This window comes from Oncorhynchus keta, chromosome 2 (genome assembly GCF_023373465.1).
Source record: "Oncorhynchus keta strain PuntledgeMale-10-30-2019 chromosome 2, Oket_V2, whole genome shotgun sequence".
In the NCBI taxonomy this organism is placed as follows: Eukaryota; Metazoa; Chordata; class Actinopteri; order Salmoniformes; family Salmonidae; genus Oncorhynchus; species Oncorhynchus keta.
In genome coordinates, this window is record NC_068422.1 from 53,176,759 (window position 1) to 53,195,930 (window position 19,172).

At 42.1% G+C, this 19,172-nt stretch overlaps 2 protein-coding genes across 2 annotated transcripts; one reads left to right on the forward strand and one right to left on the reverse strand.

The window, feature by feature from the left end:
• The first annotated feature begins 32 nt into the window (after nucleotides 1-32).
• spdya (speedy/RINGO cell cycle regulator family member A) lies at nucleotides 33-7,106 on the forward strand. Its single transcript, XM_035801072.2, has 7 exons — nucleotides 33-469; nucleotides 853-1,165; nucleotides 1,332-1,390; nucleotides 5,012-5,097; nucleotides 5,376-5,547; nucleotides 5,857-6,211; nucleotides 6,471-7,106. The coding sequence occupies exons 2-7, from the start codon at nucleotides 913-915 to the stop codon at nucleotides 6,530-6,532; spliced, it is 987 nt and encodes a 328-aa protein (XP_035656965.1). The 5' UTR covers nucleotides 33-469; nucleotides 853-912; the 3' UTR covers nucleotides 6,533-7,106.
• trmt61b (tRNA methyltransferase 61B) lies at nucleotides 7,103-18,964 on the reverse strand. The gene is made up of 8 exons (XM_035801059.2): nucleotides 18,851-18,964; nucleotides 17,540-18,670; nucleotides 17,136-17,238; nucleotides 9,003-9,193; nucleotides 8,539-8,630; nucleotides 8,127-8,329; nucleotides 7,816-7,899; nucleotides 7,103-7,302 (listed from the first exon to the last, which is right to left on the reverse strand). Exons 2-8 carry the CDS (start codon nucleotides 18,464-18,466, stop codon nucleotides 7,268-7,270), a joined length of 1,635 nt encoding a protein of 544 aa, XP_035656952.1. The 5' UTR covers nucleotides 18,467-18,670; nucleotides 18,851-18,964; the 3' UTR covers nucleotides 7,103-7,267.
• Between the last annotated feature and the right edge of the window lie 208 nt (nucleotides 18,965-19,172).

Consider the following 19,172-nt stretch of genomic DNA (forward strand, 5'->3'; position numbering starts at 1 on the left):
TGGCGTAGGCGCACTAATGGAAGGCCGAGGTGAAATTGAAGGAGACGATTTGGACCTAGGTCTCTACACATCGTAGGCGGGTTTTCTCCCTGTTCAATTGCCCGTCTGTAAACGACATTGCGCGGTTCTGATAAAAATCAGTTCCATTATTCGACGTGTCTTCAAGCGCGCTCCCGTCAAGCAGTTAGTCGCCTGCACCTGTGTGAGAGGACGAGGAGACACCTTTCATTTCACCATTGACAGTTTCCCCCTCATTAAATAATTGTTTACTGAAATAACCATACACATACCAATTACCCAGTTGATACACTTTTACTCGAATAAGAACTGTTTTCCTTGCCCTGTCACAACAACATAGCAGCCAGCTAGTTACTGTAGCATAGGACGATCTGAGGAAACCTTTCAGATTTCTTCAAGTCTTGATTTCCACGTCTGACTCTGACACCACACTACTCTGTTCTAAGCAAAGGTAAGATATGGCTACTTCATCTGTAGACCAACATATTCGTAAGTCAACTAAATGAATTGTGTGGTTGTACCCCATAGACTTTTGGCTGTCGGCTCCTGTCATAGCCAGCCGAAGTGACCACTTCTGTCGTTAGCCAACGGAGCCGGCTAACTAGCTGTGCAGTAACGTAGTTGTTTATGTTGCTAGCCAGTTAGCTACAACATGAATGTCTATGCTTGCTGACCTTCTAACTCGCTATCATTTCTCCAGCGTAGCTAGTTTCAAAGCAATTGGTTCTTAACTAATTTATCTACGTCAACTAGCTACTAAAACATGTCAAAATAGAATTGTATCACATTGTTGCCAGTCATTAATTTCTCCCACACTACTTATGTCACTACCAGGTCAGGAACACTCCCTCAGAAAACATTTCACTAGTGACCATTCATGAACAAATCAGCAGCATGATGAAACACACACACAGCTGGTGCCAGACACCCCCCTCAGTCACGGTGAGAATCAAACCCAACACAGCACACACCCTCCAGATCAAGAGAGGCCTGAGGCTGAAGAGACCCAACCTGCAAGTGGCCCAGGGGCCTCCGGGCAAGAGTCAACCCAGCCAAAGTCATGTCGAGGCCGCAAAGGGCAAAATCATATGGGGCCCGACACTTGTCATTCAACGAGAAGAGATGGCAGCCTTCTTCAGACTTTTTGGTGAGCCAAAGAGAACAGTCCACTTACACCAGTCATAATATCTGAGGTTGTTTGTTAAAAGTTGATAGAGCCCAATCAACAATTTTTTTTTTTTTTTGAGGCTTGGCACATCTCAGATTTGAGACAATGAGCAGTCAGTTTCTCATGCAATTTTATTTGATTACAGATGACGATTTGATACAAGACTTTCTGTGGATGGACTGCTGTTGCAAAGTCACAGACAAGGTAAAAAGCATTGCTTTGGAGGGTACCAATTTTATTTGTGTAGTGATTAACGTATACAACTTCGGATGGACATGAGTACTCGAAAGGACAAACTTTATCTTTAACCAGGGATAAATAAATAAAAATACTCTTGAAGATCACGTTAATTTTCTCTGAATCTAGTGTTCCATTTGTACATGTGCATTTACATGACAACAAAAAAGGATCCAAGCCAAGCATCACAGTTCTTTCTAAATTCCCTTCTCCCTCCCTTTAGGCCTACAGAAATAAATGCCTATAAAAACATATCTTGATGGGATACACAAGCTACATTCCTTGCCAAATTATTACAGTTTTATCACAAATTCAAAATGGACTGGTTGACTGAAGTAGGGAAATATTTTACAACAACTAGCTGGAGTTTTGGACTAATTGCATCCAGTCAATTTAATGCTTGGGCTACTTTGCGGTTGTCATTAGTTACCACAGCCACAAAGTCAAACGTGGCTATATTGAAGTCATTCCTGAAAACAAAAAATAGCTTTTTGGTCTTAATGTTAGGCATAAGGTTAGAAGTGTGGTTAGGTTTTAAAGAAGATAAATTGTAGAAATAGGTCAGGTTTGACTTTGTGGCTATGGTAACTAGTGCCGACCGTACTTTTGCGAACTGCTAGTGCCATTTAGAATTGGTTAGCCTAGGCTATAAACTCCCTAAACATAGACAGGTTCCACACTGACAATATGCAAAATCATCTGTTTGATAGAGACGGAGTGTATTATCAGAATCATTACGGTAAGCCTCGGCCTACTCACCAAACAGATGCCATGACTGTAATTCATCCCCATGAAGTGTGTTCAATGTGGAATTGTTAATCCATTTAGAAAATTCCAAAGAACAGGCAGAATTAACTAAGTCAAAAACAAGACAGATGTTGGTTTGTAACCCTGAATATTTTTTATTTAGACTTGCCATATTGAGCCCAGTTTCAAATGATCACTAATTGAGAACTATTCGAGATGCTCATCACTTCGCACTATTTTATTCTGGTATATTACATGTTTTTTTTACTATAAAATAGGTGTCTTGACTGTAGTAAGGGCTCAGGAAATAAGAGCATCATGTCTGCCAAATTAACAAAACAAGGCCATTGCACAGCCATAGGCTTCTACAAGCATGCGTGACTGAGGTTACTACCTCTTTGAAGATTGTGTTCCACGATATAATGTAACCAGTTGATATTGCGGTTTCAATAAATTAATCTTAAAATGGCACTTGTTTTTGACTGAATTATAATTTCCGCAAATAGGATTCATAATGGTGATAAATTATGCATTGTTGCGCATGGTTTGCATATACAGTACCAGTCAAGTTTGGACACACCAACTCAAGTGTTTTTCTTTCTTTTTACTATTTTCTATATTGTACAATCGTGGCCTAAAGTTTTGAGAATAACACAAATATTAATTTTCAAAGTCTGCTGCCTCAGTGTCTTTAGATATTTTTGTCAGATGTTACTATGGAATACTGAAGTATAATTACACGCATTTCATAAGTGTCCAAGGCTTTTATTGACAATTACATGAATTTGATGGAAAGAGTCAATATTTGCAGTGTTGACCCTTTTTCAAGACCTCCGCAATCCGCCCTGGCATGCTGTCAATTAACTTCTGGGCCACGTCCTGACTGATGGCAGCCCATTCTTGCATAATCAATACTTGTAGTTTGTCAGAATTGGTCAGTTTTAGTTTGTCCAATCACCTCGTGAGGATTGACCACAAGTTCTCAATGGGATTAAGGTCTAGGGAGTTTCCTGGCCATCAATGTTTTGTTCCCCGAGCCACTTAGTTATCACTTTCCTTATGGCAAGGTGTTCCATCATGCGGAAAAGGGAATTGTTCGTCACCTAAATGTTCCTGGATGGTTGGGAGAAGTTGCTCTCTGAGGATGTGTTGGTACCATTCTTTATTCATGGCTGTGTTCTTAGGCAGTGAGCCCACTCCCTTGGCTGAGAAGCAACCCCACACATGAACGGTCTCAGGATGCTTTACTGTTGGCATGACACAGGACTGATGGTAGCGCTCACCTTGTCTTCTCCGGACAAGCTTTTTTCAGGATGCCTCGAACAATCTGAAAGTGGATTCATCAGAGAAAATGACTTTACCCCGGGCCTCAGCATTCCAATCCCTGTACCTTTTGTAGAATATCAGTCTGTCCCTGATGTTTTTCCTGGAGAGAAGTGGCTTCTATGCTGCCCTTCTTGACACCGGGCCATCCTCAAAGTCTTCGCCTCACTGTGCGTTCAGATGCACTCACACCTGCCTGCTGCCATTCCTGAGCAAGCTCTGTACTGGTGGTGCCCCGATCCTGCAGCTGAATTAACTTTAGGAGACGGTCCTGGCGCTTGCTGGACTTCCTTGGGTGCCCTGAAGCCGCCTTAACGACAATTGAACCGCTCTCCTTGAAGTTCTTGATGATCCGATAAATGGTTGATTTAGGTGCAATCTTACTGGCAGCAAAATCCTTGCCTGTGAAGCCCTTTTTGTACAAATCAATGATGACTGTGTGTGTTTCCTTGCAGGTAACCATGGTTGACAGAGGAAGAACAATGATTCCAAGCACCACCCTCAGTCTGTTATTCAAACTCAATCAGCATGACAGGGTGATCTCCAGCCTTGTCCTCATCAACACTCACACCTGTGTTAACGAGAGAATCACTGACATGTCAGCTGGTCTTTTTGTGACAGGGCTGAAATGCAGTGGAAATGTTTTGGCGATTCAGTTCATTTGCATGGCAAAGAGAGACCTTGCAATTAATTGCAAATCATCTGATCACTCTTCATAACATTCTGGAGTGTATGCAAATTGCCATCATACAAACTGAGGCAGCAGACTTGGTGAAAATGAATATTTGTGTCATTCTCAAAACTATTTGCCACGACTGTAGAATAATAGTGGAGACATCAAAACTATGAGATTTTACAAAGTAACCACCCTTTGCCTTGATGACAGCTTTGCACACACGTGGCATTCTCTCAACCAGCTTCTTAAAGCGTTTGAGCCAATCAATTGTGTTGTGACAAGGTAGGGGTGGTATACAGAAGATAGCCCTATTTGGTAAAAGACCAAGTTCATATTATGGCAAGAACATCTCAAATGAGCAAAGAGAAACGACAGTCCATTACTTTGACATGGTCAGTCAATCCGGAAACTTCAAGACTGTTGGAAAAGCATTCCAGGTGAAGCTGCTTGAGAGAATGCGCAAAGCTGTCAAGGCAAATGCTGGCTACTTTGAAGAATCTCAAATATAAAGTATATTTTGATTTAACACTTTTTTGGTTACTACATGATTCCATGTGTTATTTAATATTTTCTCTTAACTATCATTCTACAATGTAGAAAATAGTAAAAATAAAGAAAAACCCAGAGATGAGTGGGCATGTCCCAACTTTTGACTAGTACTGTCGATGAATGTGCACATTTTTTCCCCAGTGCGGGACTTGTTCTAAAAATGTTTTTATTCAAGTACAACTGAGTATTTGAACATTTTTTTTTTCAAAAGCCCATCCCTGTATACAAGCCATGATGATGCATCATATATAAACTCATTTCAATTTCAATTCAACCTCTCTTCCCTATTTCAGTACCTTCTAGCCATGGCGTTTGTCTACTTCAAGAGGGCTCGCTTCACTATTGGCGAGCACAACAGAACAAACTTTTTCATTGCACTGTAAGTTCTGTGAATCTACTACTCTGAAATAAATAGTTGACTCGCTGTATTCTGAACATCTCAGTATCTTTCAATGGATGCATTTGTATCAGTCCACAAGTCCTAAATGTATCATTTGTTGAGAATCGAATGGACCGGTGCGGACTGTGACAAACAACCGTTGTAATTGTAGAGCAACTTATCCCCCCCCAAAGAGGGAGAGAATTAATTGTACAACTGGCAACAAAAAGCTAGGAATCCTATTTCTGATATTTCATGCCACTTTTTTCTTTTCACAGATACCTAGCCAACACCATGGAGGAGGACGAGGAGGAGAGCAAGTACGAGATCTTCCCATGGGCGCTTGGCAAGACCTGGAGGAAGCACTTCCCTCGCTTTCTCAAGCAGCGGGACAAGCTGTGGGCTCGCATCGAGTACCGGGCTGCCGTCAGTCGCCGCTGCTGCGAGGAGGTAGGTATACAAAACCATTACATGAAATGATGGTGTAGGTCTTCGGCTTTCTCTTGACCTGGATGGTATTCTAACTTGATGCATCAGTGCATAACTCAAGCATGCTGTCAGTCAGATTTGGGCCAACATTTCAGATTCATGTGGGTCAAGTTACTAGGATTCGTTCCTGTGTCTTACTGCTATTGTCAGCCGCAATGTAAATGTATCTATGATCTCTGACAATACAAAATGTACCATCTCTCCTCTTGAATTGGCTGTGTCTTTAACAATGTGTATTTATCCTTGTCTGGGTACACGCCCTCCTTCCAGGTGATGGCCATCGTGCCTACCCACTTTATCTGGCAGCGGGAGCGCGCCGAGCACCACAGCGGCGCTCAGCGTTTCTACATTGGCGACCGGGAGAAGGTCCACATGCCCCGTGGGCCCTCCGCCTCCCCCGCCCCCTGTGCCCTCTGCGCCAAGAGCTCCGGCCTGGGCCTCTCTTCCTCCTCGGCCTCTGGATCCTCAACCTCCCTTACCCCCTCCTCGTCCTCCCCGCTACCCTTTGCCCTGGCCCTCTCCCTGGAGACTACTCCACCCAGGTCCCAGGTTTCATCCTCCCGCAGACCGGGCCAAAGAAAGACTAAGGCCCAGCGCCCCTGCTGCTGCACAGAGGAGGCCCCAAGTGAGTGCAGGCGTTGGTTACAGGACGGCTGTGCTATGGTTAATTTCTTAAACATAATTTGGAAGCAAAAGGATGACAACATATTGATTGGCAAGGCTTGCTTGAAGTTACATTAAAATAGAATCAATGTAGAGTGACAGCAGCCAAGTTTTAACTTATGTTCTGAAGTAAAACACCCAGCAGAAATTTGTTAGACACAAGTTATCTTGCTCCTTTAACAACACATGTCTTAGCTAACAATTTGAATGTGTTTCGTCAGGGAACGAGTCTTATTGTGGAGCAGGACACGACCCGTCTATGGACTGGATCAACGAGGAGTAGAATAGTACTACAAAAACCAACTCAGGACTACATTTCCCAACCCTGGCCCTGTGAAACATATTTCATAACATCTTTAGAATGCCAATTTACTGCTCTACCTCGATTAGGTGGTTTAAATGGAAACTAGCATTCACAGGGGAATAAATCCTATCTTGAGGATTTGTGTAACTCGAGTGTAGTTTTGTCTCATTTATCAAGTTAGGAATTGGTTCAGGGCTTAACTTTGGATAAAGGCATGTAACATTTCCCTCAACTGTCCTGACACATGTCATGAAATGTAAAACATTCGCTTCACATTGTTCTGTGTATACTTTTTATGTACAAGGACTTAAGTCAAACTCTCGGGCCTCTGTGCTATTATTCCTTAAAGTGGGACACTCTTAACAGAACTGATTAATCCCTCGAAACACTTATTTATTTGCTATAGCACTTCAAGGTCTTGCACATGGGGTGGGAACTGTTGACTAATTCCTTAAATATAAATCAGCTGGAAGGATCTGTACAGCATTTGATCCATGAGTGAAGGCGTGGGTATGTTCTGTAATACTGACAATAAAGGCTTATGTCCCCCTTAGTTTGGTGTTTTATTGAGTCTTTATATTTGGCGTGTTGTCAAGCATTATGAATTTCAATTTCTAGACTGATTATAGGGCAACTACATTTCTCTGCATTACCAAATCACATTTATGAATATAATACACCCAATCGCTCTTCTGATGGGTCTTCGGAGGCTAGCTACCCCTGACTCTTCCTCAGTTTCACCAGGAATGCTGAAAGAACAAAATGCCACAGTGAACAACAATACCATGGATGTATTCTGAATGTAGCAGATTAAGAGCTGCCCAATTCTCCATAGCAGAAAATCATATCTATCCCAACAGACCCCACATCGAATAGGTTACGTAGTGGTTTCATGCTCATTTGATCAAATATGCACATCTTCCATCAAACTGACTTAAGGCTGTGCATGATGACGTAGGGCACATAAACCACTTGGCGCTTGTGGTTCAATGTGTTCCCATTGCATTATCCAAACTACACATAAATATCAAACTTGCCCAATCTGGATTTGGCGCATGCTCTCTAATCTAGACAATGGTTTGCTGGTAAAGTGGACACGGTAGATTATGATGAGAGCAATATTTAATAATTAGCTTTCAAATAATGAGCTTGTTGCAAATTTCCAATAAATATCATCACTTAACCACCATTAAAGGAAGTCCAGTATACATCTGATTTGTCATATGACTTAACTTTACGGAAATGTGGTTATTGACACTAACCTGTGTGGCTAGCTTGCTCCGGGTGAGGTCGAGCAATGTAAGGGACACTCCCATATGGTGCGGGTTCCGGACTGCTTGTGTATTCTGAAAGAATAACAAAATGTGTGTTAACACACAATATTACCAAATAGAGGGCTTTTATTTTGAAAATGTCAGTGGCCATGTGAAAGACAGGATCAGAATAACACATTTCTGTATAAGGGAATCATATAATGCAACTGCAGCGGGATATTGTAATTGCCTTTAGTTTAGACACACATTATGACATCCAAGGATCCCCATGTGACCGGATGATTTGAACAAGAAATCACCTTTTTCTTCATCCGACTTGTTATTCTCCCCTTCCTCCTGGTTTCCCGCTGAGGGAGGAGCTTTCCTGCGGCAGAACCGCCCATCTTTCTGGATTGCCGGAGCCAACAGCCAATCCCTGAGCTGCACTTCGATGATGCGTTCACACAGCAGGGGGAGGGCAGAGCATCGGAGGCCCTCCAGTAGATCAATGACCTGCGTTATACTAAATCACACAGAAGAGCGTGAAGGAGACACGTAAAGTACCTCAAAAATGGAAAACACACTTGAAAGCAAAGTATATGAGGAAATGAGGGCCCTGTCCAGAAATAACCTGTGAACCCCTTCACACTTGAGATCTGAAAAGACTGGACAGGTGTAGGCAGTGTTTATGGGCTAGGGGTTGTTGTTTATGGACGGGTCGAGGTTACTCACTTGGCGAGGTAGACAGCACAAACTGCTCCAGGATGGAGATGTGGAGTCACAGTGGGCAAAACCAATTGAGGGTTTATCATATCCAGAGCAATCTGAAACACACACACACACGTTTCTGAAGGTTAGTAACTGGTCAAGGGAGGGTTTCCCAGACACAGATTCAACTCCTGGGCTGAAAACCATGATTAGTGCCGGAATCTGGCGCAGCAGTAATGCTCCCGAATCGTGACCCGCATACCCCCATGGTGACGGGGTTCAAGCCCTGTCTCGGCCACTCAGTCTTTGCCCTACTTCTGCCCCTCTATTTCTCTGTATGCCCTATCATAAATTATAAGATTTCCAAGGTGATTTGCTGTGCACTGAAAAAGAAAAAATTATACAAAAACACACCAGTTTACAGAATTGCTCAATGAAAACTATAAGTGAAATGCACTCAATTACAAGCAAAAAATACACATCCTTACAGAGTGAAACCCTCGCCCGGCGAGGAGCAAGGATGCCCCCTGCAGGTCAGAGTTATGAAACTGGACGTTGTCGGGCCATTCCTCTCCTCGCCGCAGGATCCAGGACGAACACCAGCGGTTGTAGTTGAGCACGGCTCGTCTGTGGTGGTCCTCCCTGATTTCCACACTCATAACACTGCCCTTGGAGCCCACTGGGGAGAACAATAATAATAATAATATATGCCATTAAGCAGCCACTTTTAGGGTGTTTTCACACTTGGTCCCTTTCAACCAATTTTTGTAAACTCAGTAGGGTTCGCTGAATTTTTTGTGCAGTGTGAACACTCCAAAGTAACTCAGACCACTCAAAAGAGCCCCTGAAGTGAACCAAATTGAGACCATATCGAGAGGTGGTCTGAGTTCGGTTCGCTTGAATTCTGCGTCTGGTTCCCTTTTTTAGGGCAATGTGAACTCAAAGCTCCCCAGGTTTGCTTGTCATTATTCCCGCACCACACACTAGACTACTGCAACATCCTCATATTGGTGCCACAAAAAGAGAGATGATGATGTGCAGGTTCGCTGGAAAATGTGTGCTGTTTTTGGATATTGATTACCAATTGTCAAGGACTTTTGTCAATTGTCAAGGACCAACATTTGTGGAGTTTGTAGTTAAGATTGGTTTGCAATATGTGATCTGTAGGCTAGTTTGAATAATGTGAGAAGACAACCTATTTGGTGAGAATCACAGAGTACACAATCTATTTTAGCTCTTAAAGGGGCAGTGGGTTGGGTGTACACTTTTCAATTATATCATTATTTATTCTGCAGTTATCCTGCTATTTATTCTGTTAGCAATAAAATGTACATGTTAATAGTATCTTCTGATTAAAATTATGTCTCATATTTTAATTAAATGCAATCAATTAGTAGAGTGGTGCCAGGAAAATAACCTTCAACGTCAACAAAACAAAAAGGAGCTGATCGTGGACTTCAGGAGACAGCAGAGGGAGCACTCCCGCATCCACATCGATGGGGCCAAAGTGGAGAAGGTGAAAAGTTTCAAGTTCCTTGGCATACATGGACAATGTAAAAATGGTGCACCAACACAGACAGTGTGGTGAAGAAGGCGCAACAGTGCCTCTTCAACCTCAGGAGGCTGAAGAAATTTGGCTTGGCCCGTAAGACTTAAAACATTTACAGATGCACCATTGAGAGCATCCTGTCAGGCTGCATCACCGCCTGGTACGGCAACTGCACTGTCCTCAGGGCTCTCCAGAGTAGAGGTCGACCGATCAATCGGAATGACAGATTAATTAGGGCCGATTTCAAATTATTGAAGTTATTCAAGGTATTTTTGGGAGCCGATTTTGCAGATAAAAAAAAATAAATTATACCTTTATTTAACTAGGCAAGTCAGTCAAGAACACATTCTTATTTTCAATGACGGCCTAGGAACGGTGGGTTAACTGCCTTGTTCAGGGGCAGAATTACATATTTTCACCTTGTCAGCTCTGGGGATTCAATCTTGCAACCTTACACTTAACTTATCCAACCCTCTAACCACATGCCTCTCGTTGCACTCCACAAGAAGACTGTTACGCGAATGCAGTAGAAGCGAAGGTAAGTTGCTAGCTAGCATTAAACTTATCTTATAAAAACCAATCATAATCACTAGTTATCACACATGGTGATGATATTACTAGTTTATCTAGCGTGTCCTGCGTTGCCTATCATCGATGCAACACTGGGGGATGATATAACAAAAGCGCATTTGCGAAAAAAGCACAATCGTTGGACGACTGTACCTAACAATAAACACCCATGCCTTTCTTAAAATCAATACACAGAATTACATATTTTTAAACCTGCATATTTAGCGAAAAGAAATCCAGGTTAGCAGGCAATATTAACCAGGTGAAATTGCAACAGTTTGGGCAGCCTGTCTCATTGCAAACTAATTTGCCAGAATTTTACGTAATTATGACATAACATTGAAGGTTGTGCAATGTAACAAGAATATTTAGACTTAGGGATGCCACCCATTAGATAAAATACCGAACGATTCCATATTTCACTGAAAAAATAAATGTTTTGTTTTCGAAATGATAGTTTTCGGATTCGACCATATTAATGACCAAAGGCTCGTATTTATGTGTGTTATGTTATTATGTTAGAATTAAGTCCATGATTTGATATTTGATAGAGCAGTCTGAGCGGTGGTAGGCAGCAGCAGGCTCATAAGAATTCATTCAAACAGCACTTTCGTGCGTTTTGCCAGCAGCTCTTCGCAAGCACAGCACTGTTTATGACTTCAAGCCTATCAGCCTAATGGCTGGTGTAACCGATGTGAAATGGCTAGCTAGTTAGCGGGGTGCGCTAATAGCGTTTCAAACGTTACTCGCTCTGAGACTTGGAGTAGTTATTCCCCTTGCGCTGCAAGGGCCGCGGCTTTTGTGGAGCGATGAGTAAAGCTGCTTCAAGGGTGGCTGTTATCGATGTATTCCTGGTTTGAGGCCAGGTGGCGGCGAGGAGAGGGATGGAAGCTATACTGTTACACTGGCAATACTAAAGTGCCTATTATTAACATCCAATAGTCAAAGGTATATGAAATACAAATTGTATAGAGAGAAATAGTCCTATAAATACTATATTAACTACAACCTAAAACCTCTTACCTGGGAATATTGAAGTCTCATGTTAAAAGGAACCACCAGCTTTCATATGTTCTCATGTTCTGAGAAAGGAACTTAAACGTTAGCTTTCTTACATGGCACATATTGCACTTTTACTTCTCCAAAACTTTGTTTTTGCATTATTTAAACCAAATTGAACATGTTTTCATTATTTATTTAAGCCATCAGACTGTTAAATAGCCATCACTTGTCGGACTCCACCCAGTACCCTGCCCTGAACTTAGTCACCGTCACTAGCCGGCTACCACCCCATTACTCCCCCCGGCACCTTAGAGGCTGCCCTATGTACATAGACATGGAACACTGGTCACTTTAATAATGTTTACATATGGTTTTACCCATTTCATATGAACAGTATGTAACCTTTATTTAACTAGGCAAGTCAGTTAAGAACAAATTCTTATTTACAATGACGGCTTACCCCGGACAAACCCGGACGACGCTGGGCCAATTGTGAGCTGCCCTATGGAACTCCCAATCACGGTCGGATGTGATATAGGCTGGAAGCCAGTACCAGTCAAAAGTTTGGACACATCTACACATTCCTGGGTTCTTCTTTATTTTTACTATTTTCTACATTGTATAAGAATGTAGAAAATGTCAGTATATATAACCCTTACACAGCCTGGAGGTCCAAGGACACTCACTATTATTCTACAATTGTAGAAAATATTATTTCAAAACTATGAAATAACACATAGAATCATGTCGTAACCAAAAGAGTAAAACAAATCTAAATATATTTTATATTTGACTCTTTAAAGTAGCCACCCTTTGCCTTGATGACAGCTTTGCACACTCAAATCAAATTTTATGTCACATACACATGGTTAGCAGATGTTAATGCGAGTGTAGCGAAATGCTTGTGCTTCTAGTTCCGACAATGCAGTAATAACCAACAAGTAATCTAGCTAACAATCCCAGAACTACGACCTTATAGACACAAGTGTAAGGGGATAAGAATATGTACATAAAGATATATGAGTGAGTGATGGTACAGAGCGGCATAGGCAAGATACAGTAGATGGTATTGAGTGCAGTATATACATATGAGATTAGTATGTAAACAAACTCTTGGCATTCTCTCAACCAGCTTCGAGGTAGACACCTGAAATGCATTTAAATTAAAATGTGTGACTTGTTAATAATGTATTTTTGGAATTTCTTTCCTTCTTAATGCGTTTGAGCCAATCAGTTGTGTTGTGACAGGATAAGGGTGGAATACAGAAGATAGCCCTATTTGGTAAAAGACCAAGTCCATATTATGGCAAGAACAGCTTTTTCAAATCAAATCCAATTTTATTTGTCACATACACATGGTTAGCAGATGTTAATGCGAGTGTAGCGAAATGCTTGTGCTTCTAGTTCCGACAATGCAGTGATAACCAACAAGTAATCTAACTAACAATTCCAAAACTACTGTCTTATACACAGTGTAAGGGGATAAAGAATATGTACATAAGGATATATGAATGAGTGATGGTACAGAGCAGCATACAGTAGATGGTATCGAGTACAGTATATACATATGAGATGAGTATGTAAACAAAGTAAACAAAGTGGCATAGTTAAAGTGGCTAGTGATACATGTATTGCATAAGGATGCAGTCGATGATGTAGAGTACAGTATATACGTATGCATATGAGATGAATAATGTAGGGTAAGTAACATTATATAAGGTAGCATTGTTTAAAGTGGCTAGTGAACATAAGCAAAGAGAAACGACAGTCCATCATTACTTTGTTGGGTTCTAAACAAACAGAGTAAAACTCATGTATGATTAGTAAAGCTTAAACCAAGTTTATTCACCCATTGGGTCAGACAGCTGCATTAGACAAAGACATATTTCCACCAGTGGTAGTATATATACCCCAATTTGGGTGACATCTCTCTAAACATTACAACTTTATTGCTAGGCAGGAAATTAAGTGATGCGGGCAATCAACTGTTCCTTCTCCCTTAAATGTGACCTGACCTCATCCCTCACTAAACCACATCTCTCCATCAGTGCCTGTCAACATGTGATTGCCTTTCCTTTATTCAGCACATTCCAAGCTTAATTGACACCATATACATTCCTCCTACAGATAATCATTCACTTCTGGTGTAGAAACCAGACTATGGCACTCAATATTTCAACAGGATACCTGATAATTAACAATATTTCAAGTCCTCTTCAGAACTCATCAACTTTAAGACATTAAGGTCAGTCAATCCGGAAAATTTCTTCAAAAGCAGATGCGAAAACCATCAAGCGCTATGATGAAACTGGCTCATGAGGACCGGCCCAGGAAAGGAAGACCCAGAGTTACCTCTGCTGTTTATTAGTTTATTAGAGTGAACTGCACCTCAGATTGCAGCCCAAACAAAAGCTTCACAGAGTGTGGTCCAGTGCTGCAAGGAAAGACCTAGTTAAGCTGCAGCTGGCCCAGCACGTCTTGCTCTTCATTGTAATCAGAGGACTGATATAAATACTATGCATGCCAGTCTCTCTTGGCTAAGAGTTGATGAGAGACTGATTGCATCACTTCTTCTAAGAAACATTAATGTGTTGAAAATTCCTAATTGTTTGCATAGTCAACTTACACACAGCTCTGACACACACTTGTCCCACCAGGCATGCCACCAGGGGTCTTTTCACAGTCCCCAAATCCAGAACAAATTCAAGAAAGAGTAGAGTATTATTTAGAGCTATTATTGCACGGAACTCCATTCCATCAGCCAATGGGGATCCAAATAAAATACCAAGTTACAGACACATCTCAATATCAACTTTTCAGAGGAGTGTGTGAATCAGGCCTTCATGGTCGATACCTGCAAAGAAACCACTACTAAAAGGACACCAATAAGAAGAAGAGACTTGTTTGGACCAAGAAACATGACCAATGGACATTAGACCGGTGGAAATCTGTCCTTTTGGTCTGGTGAGTCCAAACGTGAGATTTTTGGTGAGATGCAGAGTAGGTGAACGGATGATCTCTCCACCATGAAAGATGGAGGAGGTGTGATGGTGTGGAGGTGCTTTGCTGGTGACGATGTCATCCAATCATTTAGAATTCAAGGCACACTTAACCAGCATGGCTACCACAGCATTCCGCAGTGATACGCACTCCAACCTGGTTTGCTCCCTCCAGGCTGTGTCAGGGATATATGACCAAGAAGGAGAGTGATGGTGCTGCATCAGATGATCTGGCCTCCACAATCACACAGTCTCAACCCAATTGAGATGGTTGGCGATGAGTTGGACTGGAGAGTGAAGGGAAAGCATCCAACAAGTGCTCAGCATATGCGGGACAATCTTCAAGACGGTTGGAAAAGCATTGCAGGTGAAGCTTTTTTGGTTACTACATTATTCCATGTGTTATTTCAAAGCTTTTTATACAGTGTAGAAAAGAGTAAAAGAAAGAAAAACCCTTGAATGAGTAGGTGTGTCCATATAGATAGATATATATACATACACACACAAAATTGAAGTAGGAAGTTTAAATACACTTTGGTTGGAGTCATTAAAACTTGTTTTTCAACCACTCCACAAATTTATTGTTAAACTATAGTTTTGGCAAGTCGGGTAGGACATCTACTTTGTGCATGACAAGTAACAAATTATTTCACTGGATCAGAATTCCAGCGGGTCAGAAGTTAACATGCACTAAGTTGACTGTGACTTTTTTCAGCTTGGAAAATTACAGAAAATTATGTCATGGCTTTAGAAGCTTCTGATAGGCTAATCGACATCATTTGAGTCAATTGGAGGTGTACCTGTGGATGTATTTCAAGGCCTACCTTCAAACTGCCTCTTTGCTTGACATCATGGGAAAATCAAAAGATATCAGCCAAGACCAATAAATTGTAGACCTCCACAAGTCTGGTTCATCCTTGGGAGCAATTTCCAAACACCTGAAAGGACCACGTTCATCTGTACAAACAATAGTATGCAAGTATGAACACCATGGGACCACGCAGCCGTCATACTGCTCAGGAAGGAGACGCATTCTGTCTCCTAGAGATGAACGTACTTTGGTGTGAAAAGTGCAAATCAATCTCAGAACAGCAGCAAAGGACCTTGTAAAGATGCTGGAGGAAACAGGTACAAAAGTATCTATATCCACAGTAAACCGAGTCCTATATCAACATAACCTGAAAAGCCGCTCAGCAAGGAAGAAGCCACTGCTCCAAAACCGCCATAAAAAAATCCCGACTACGGTTTGCAACTGCACATGGGAACAAAGATTGTACTTTTTGGAAAAATGTCCACTGGTCTGATGAAACAAAATAGAACTGTTTGGCCATAATGGCCATCGTTATGTTTGGAGGAAAAAGGGGGACGCTTGCAAGCTGAAGAACACCATCCCAACCGTGAAGCACGAGGGTGGCAGCATCATGTTGTGGGGGTGCTTTGCTGCAGGAGGGACTGGTGCAAGTCAAGATATTGGAGTGGCCATCACAAAGCCCTGACCTCAATCCTATAGAACATTTGTGGGCAGAACTGAAAAGATGTGTGTGAGCAAGAAGGCCTACAAACCTGACTCAGTTACACCAGCTCTGTCAGGAGGAATGGGCCAAAATTCACCAAACTTATTTTGGGAAGCTTGTGGAAGGCTACCCGAGTTTGACCCAAGTTAAACAATTTACAGGCAATGCTACCAAATACAAATTGAGTGTATGTAAACTTCTGACCCACTGGGAATGTGATGAAAGATATAAAAGCTGAAATAAATCACTCTCAACTATTATTCTGACATTTCTCATTCTTAAAATAAAGTGGTGATCCTAACTGATGTAAAACGGAAATTTTACTCTGATTAAATGTCTGGAATTGTGAAAACTGAGTTTAAATGTATTTGGCTAAGGTGTATGTAAACTTCAACTGTGTGTGTGTGTGTGTGTGTGTGTCCGACATCGCTCTCCTTAAGAAAAATGTATTCCATTCTTTTACTTTTACATTTGCGTGTACTGCTCTGTTGGAGCTAGGAACCCAAGCATTTCGCTAAACCCACAATAACATCTGCTAAACACGTGTATGCAACAAATAAAATTAGATTTGCTCCCAACATCTAAGTAGGTATATCTAGCCGTATGATAACACACTGATTGAATGGCTTGTCCTGCACTTTGTGAAACCCCAGAGTGCATCCAGGTGACATACAAAAATGTATACATGCATGACTGTTTGTTTGGCCCCAGCGGGAATCAAACTCATAACCCCTGGCGTTGCAAACGCTATGCTCTTACCGACTGAGTCACACAGGACCAAGACAAGAACGAGGGGTATCGGGGACACCCCAAATTGCCAATCTTGGACTATTCACGTTGAGAATAAGGCTTTCTGATTCATCCTAGTGAAGGCTTAAGATATGGATGCAGTTTATCTTTACCCTCTATTGTATGAAAACCAGCCACACAAGCATTTGTCCACTTCCACTCATCATAGCAAACAGGTGATAAAATAAATATACAAACCAGCTCGGGACAGGAAAAGCGACATGGCCCCTGACCCGGAGCCTGACTCCAACACACAGTCTCCCTCTGTGACGTCCATCATCATCAGCATCATACTGGCATCCTGGAGAGAGGAAGAAAGAAGAGAGTGTGAAAGAGACAGAAAAACTCATAGGATATAAGTCTTTCCTACAATGAGCTGTTGTAGCTTAGTATGTATTGTGCAGTTAAAGTATAATCTCTGATATCAAATCATGTAATTTTTGATTCCACAAGCCAAGCCAACACAGTCAAGACTATACCATTGCGCTGGTGATAGCACTGCATGCACTCTCCATAAGCAACAATAATACTGCTCAGTAGCATGATGTATTCTGGGAAAAAAAAGGTTATGCCTCTTCCAGTGCCAGTGCTACATACAATACCTTTGGATAGGCGATTGCCGGCCCCCTCTTCATATAAAGCACGTATTCCTCCAGGTTGGGCCGCCGTATAAGGATGGGTGTCCCGTGGATGGTCCGAATGAAGTCTCCTGCGTGGCGGCCGACGATGTCACTGTGTCCGATGGTGCCCCAACTGCTCTGGAGACGTTGCCCATCCTGCAGCTGAAACATCTTCCTAAACTCCACGCGGCCCTTCTTCCGGTACTCCGCCAACAGCAGTTCCCCAAAAGTGAGTAAATGCTCCCCGGGAAGAAGGGTGGGAGTCATAGGAGTCACGTATCCCTCCTCTTGTGAAGAATGTGTTACCTCTCTGAGAATCAGGCAACCATTTGGCTCTAGTTTTGGCTCTAGTACTGTGTCATCAATGACAGTACCCTCCTCTTTTTCTTCTCTCGGTCTAACTGTGTCATGTCCTATGTGCACCTGTGGTGCTGCACTTTCTACTTCTCCTTGTGAGCTGTGGGTCTTAGTCTCAGTCACCGAGGCTGCTGAAGTGTTGTGGTCTTTTTGAACCCCAACCCCATCAGGTTCCCCCTGTTCCACTTCCGGGTTCTCCTCCTCTCTCAGCGCCAAAAATTCTGGGGCTAGTGAGTCCTGAGGCAAAAGGCGGCTAATCCTCTCCAAGGGTGAGAGTGGTCGCCTTTTACCAAACAAACCTCTTCCCTGGGTGTGCATAGGGGTTAGAGTCGGAGGTGAGGGGTCAAGGTTGTCTGTTGTTTTGCTCCCGTTCTCATTTTCCCCTTTCTCCCCCTTAGGATCAGTCCCAAAGCTCCTTGTGTACAGTGTACATGTAGGGAGTCGACTTTTGGGAAAGATCTGCCTGTATCCCTGCTGGCCAATGCAGGTGACACATATCCGCACCAGTCTTTGTGTGAAAAGAGACCCACCTAACTGGAATCCAACAGACATCAGTGCGAAGTGGAGTAAAACTGTGTGTGCTGAATTGGTACCATGTAGACAGTGTTTTCATGACACCAGCATGTTGCATTCAGTGTTCAATGCTTTTTCAAATCACAAAGTGACACTTGACAAGTGACATATGATGCTGACAGTGACTCGATTTCACAACGAACTTTGATGGAGAATAATAACCCACATTTGAAAAGTCCGGTCCTTCACAAATGAGAGAAGGCAGAGACGACAGTAATTATAAATATACAGTATACTATACATTTACATCAAGAATCATGAACAAAATTGACAGCGCGTTTACATTTCAGGAGGTAATGGCACATAGCGTACAGAAGACGTTGTACATAGATCACCTATTTTTTTTTAATGTCATTAACTTACCGTTTCGGTCCTTGCCCGTTGCTTTACACTGTGGATGTCGCCATGCTGGAAAACGCATGTGTTCTACGTCAATGCAAAGCGACAGACCACGGATGCCATACTTTCTATTTACCACTAGATGGTGCTGATTAAATAATTATTTCCTGGCGATAAAATGCACATGTCCTCTCCAAAAAGTGATGTACTCAGTTGCTAATGTTTACAATAAAAAGGGCATGCCACCATGCAAAAGAGAAATAAAAAGGTAATGTCATGCCACCATGCAAAAGAGAAATAAAAAGGTAATGTCATGCCACCATGCAAAGGAGAAATAAAAAGGTAA

Coding starts and splice junctions, on each gene's coding strand:
- spdya (XM_035801072.2), top strand. CDS start 913: ATGATGAAACACACACACAGCTGGTGCCAGACACCCCCCTCAGTCACG. Junction 1,391..5,011: donor GTTGCAAAGTCACAGACAAG/GTAAAAAGCATT, acceptor TCCCTATTTCAG/TACCTTCTAGCCATGGCGTT. Junction 6,212..6,470: donor CTGCACAGAGGAGGCCCCAA/GTGAGTGCAGGC, acceptor GTGTTTCGTCAG/GGAACGAGTCTTATTGTGGA.
- trmt61b (XM_035801059.2), bottom strand. CDS start 18,466: ATGTCTGTTGGATTCCAGTTAGGTGGGTCTCTTTTCACACAAAGACTG. Junction 17,239..17,539: donor CGGCAATCGCCTATCCAAAG/GTATTGTATGTA, acceptor TCCTCTCTCCAG/GATGCCAGTATGATGCTGAT. Junction 7,303..7,815: donor GGAGCAAGCTAGCCACACAG/GTTAGTGTCAAT, acceptor TTGTTCTTTCAG/CATTCCTGGTGAAACTGAGG.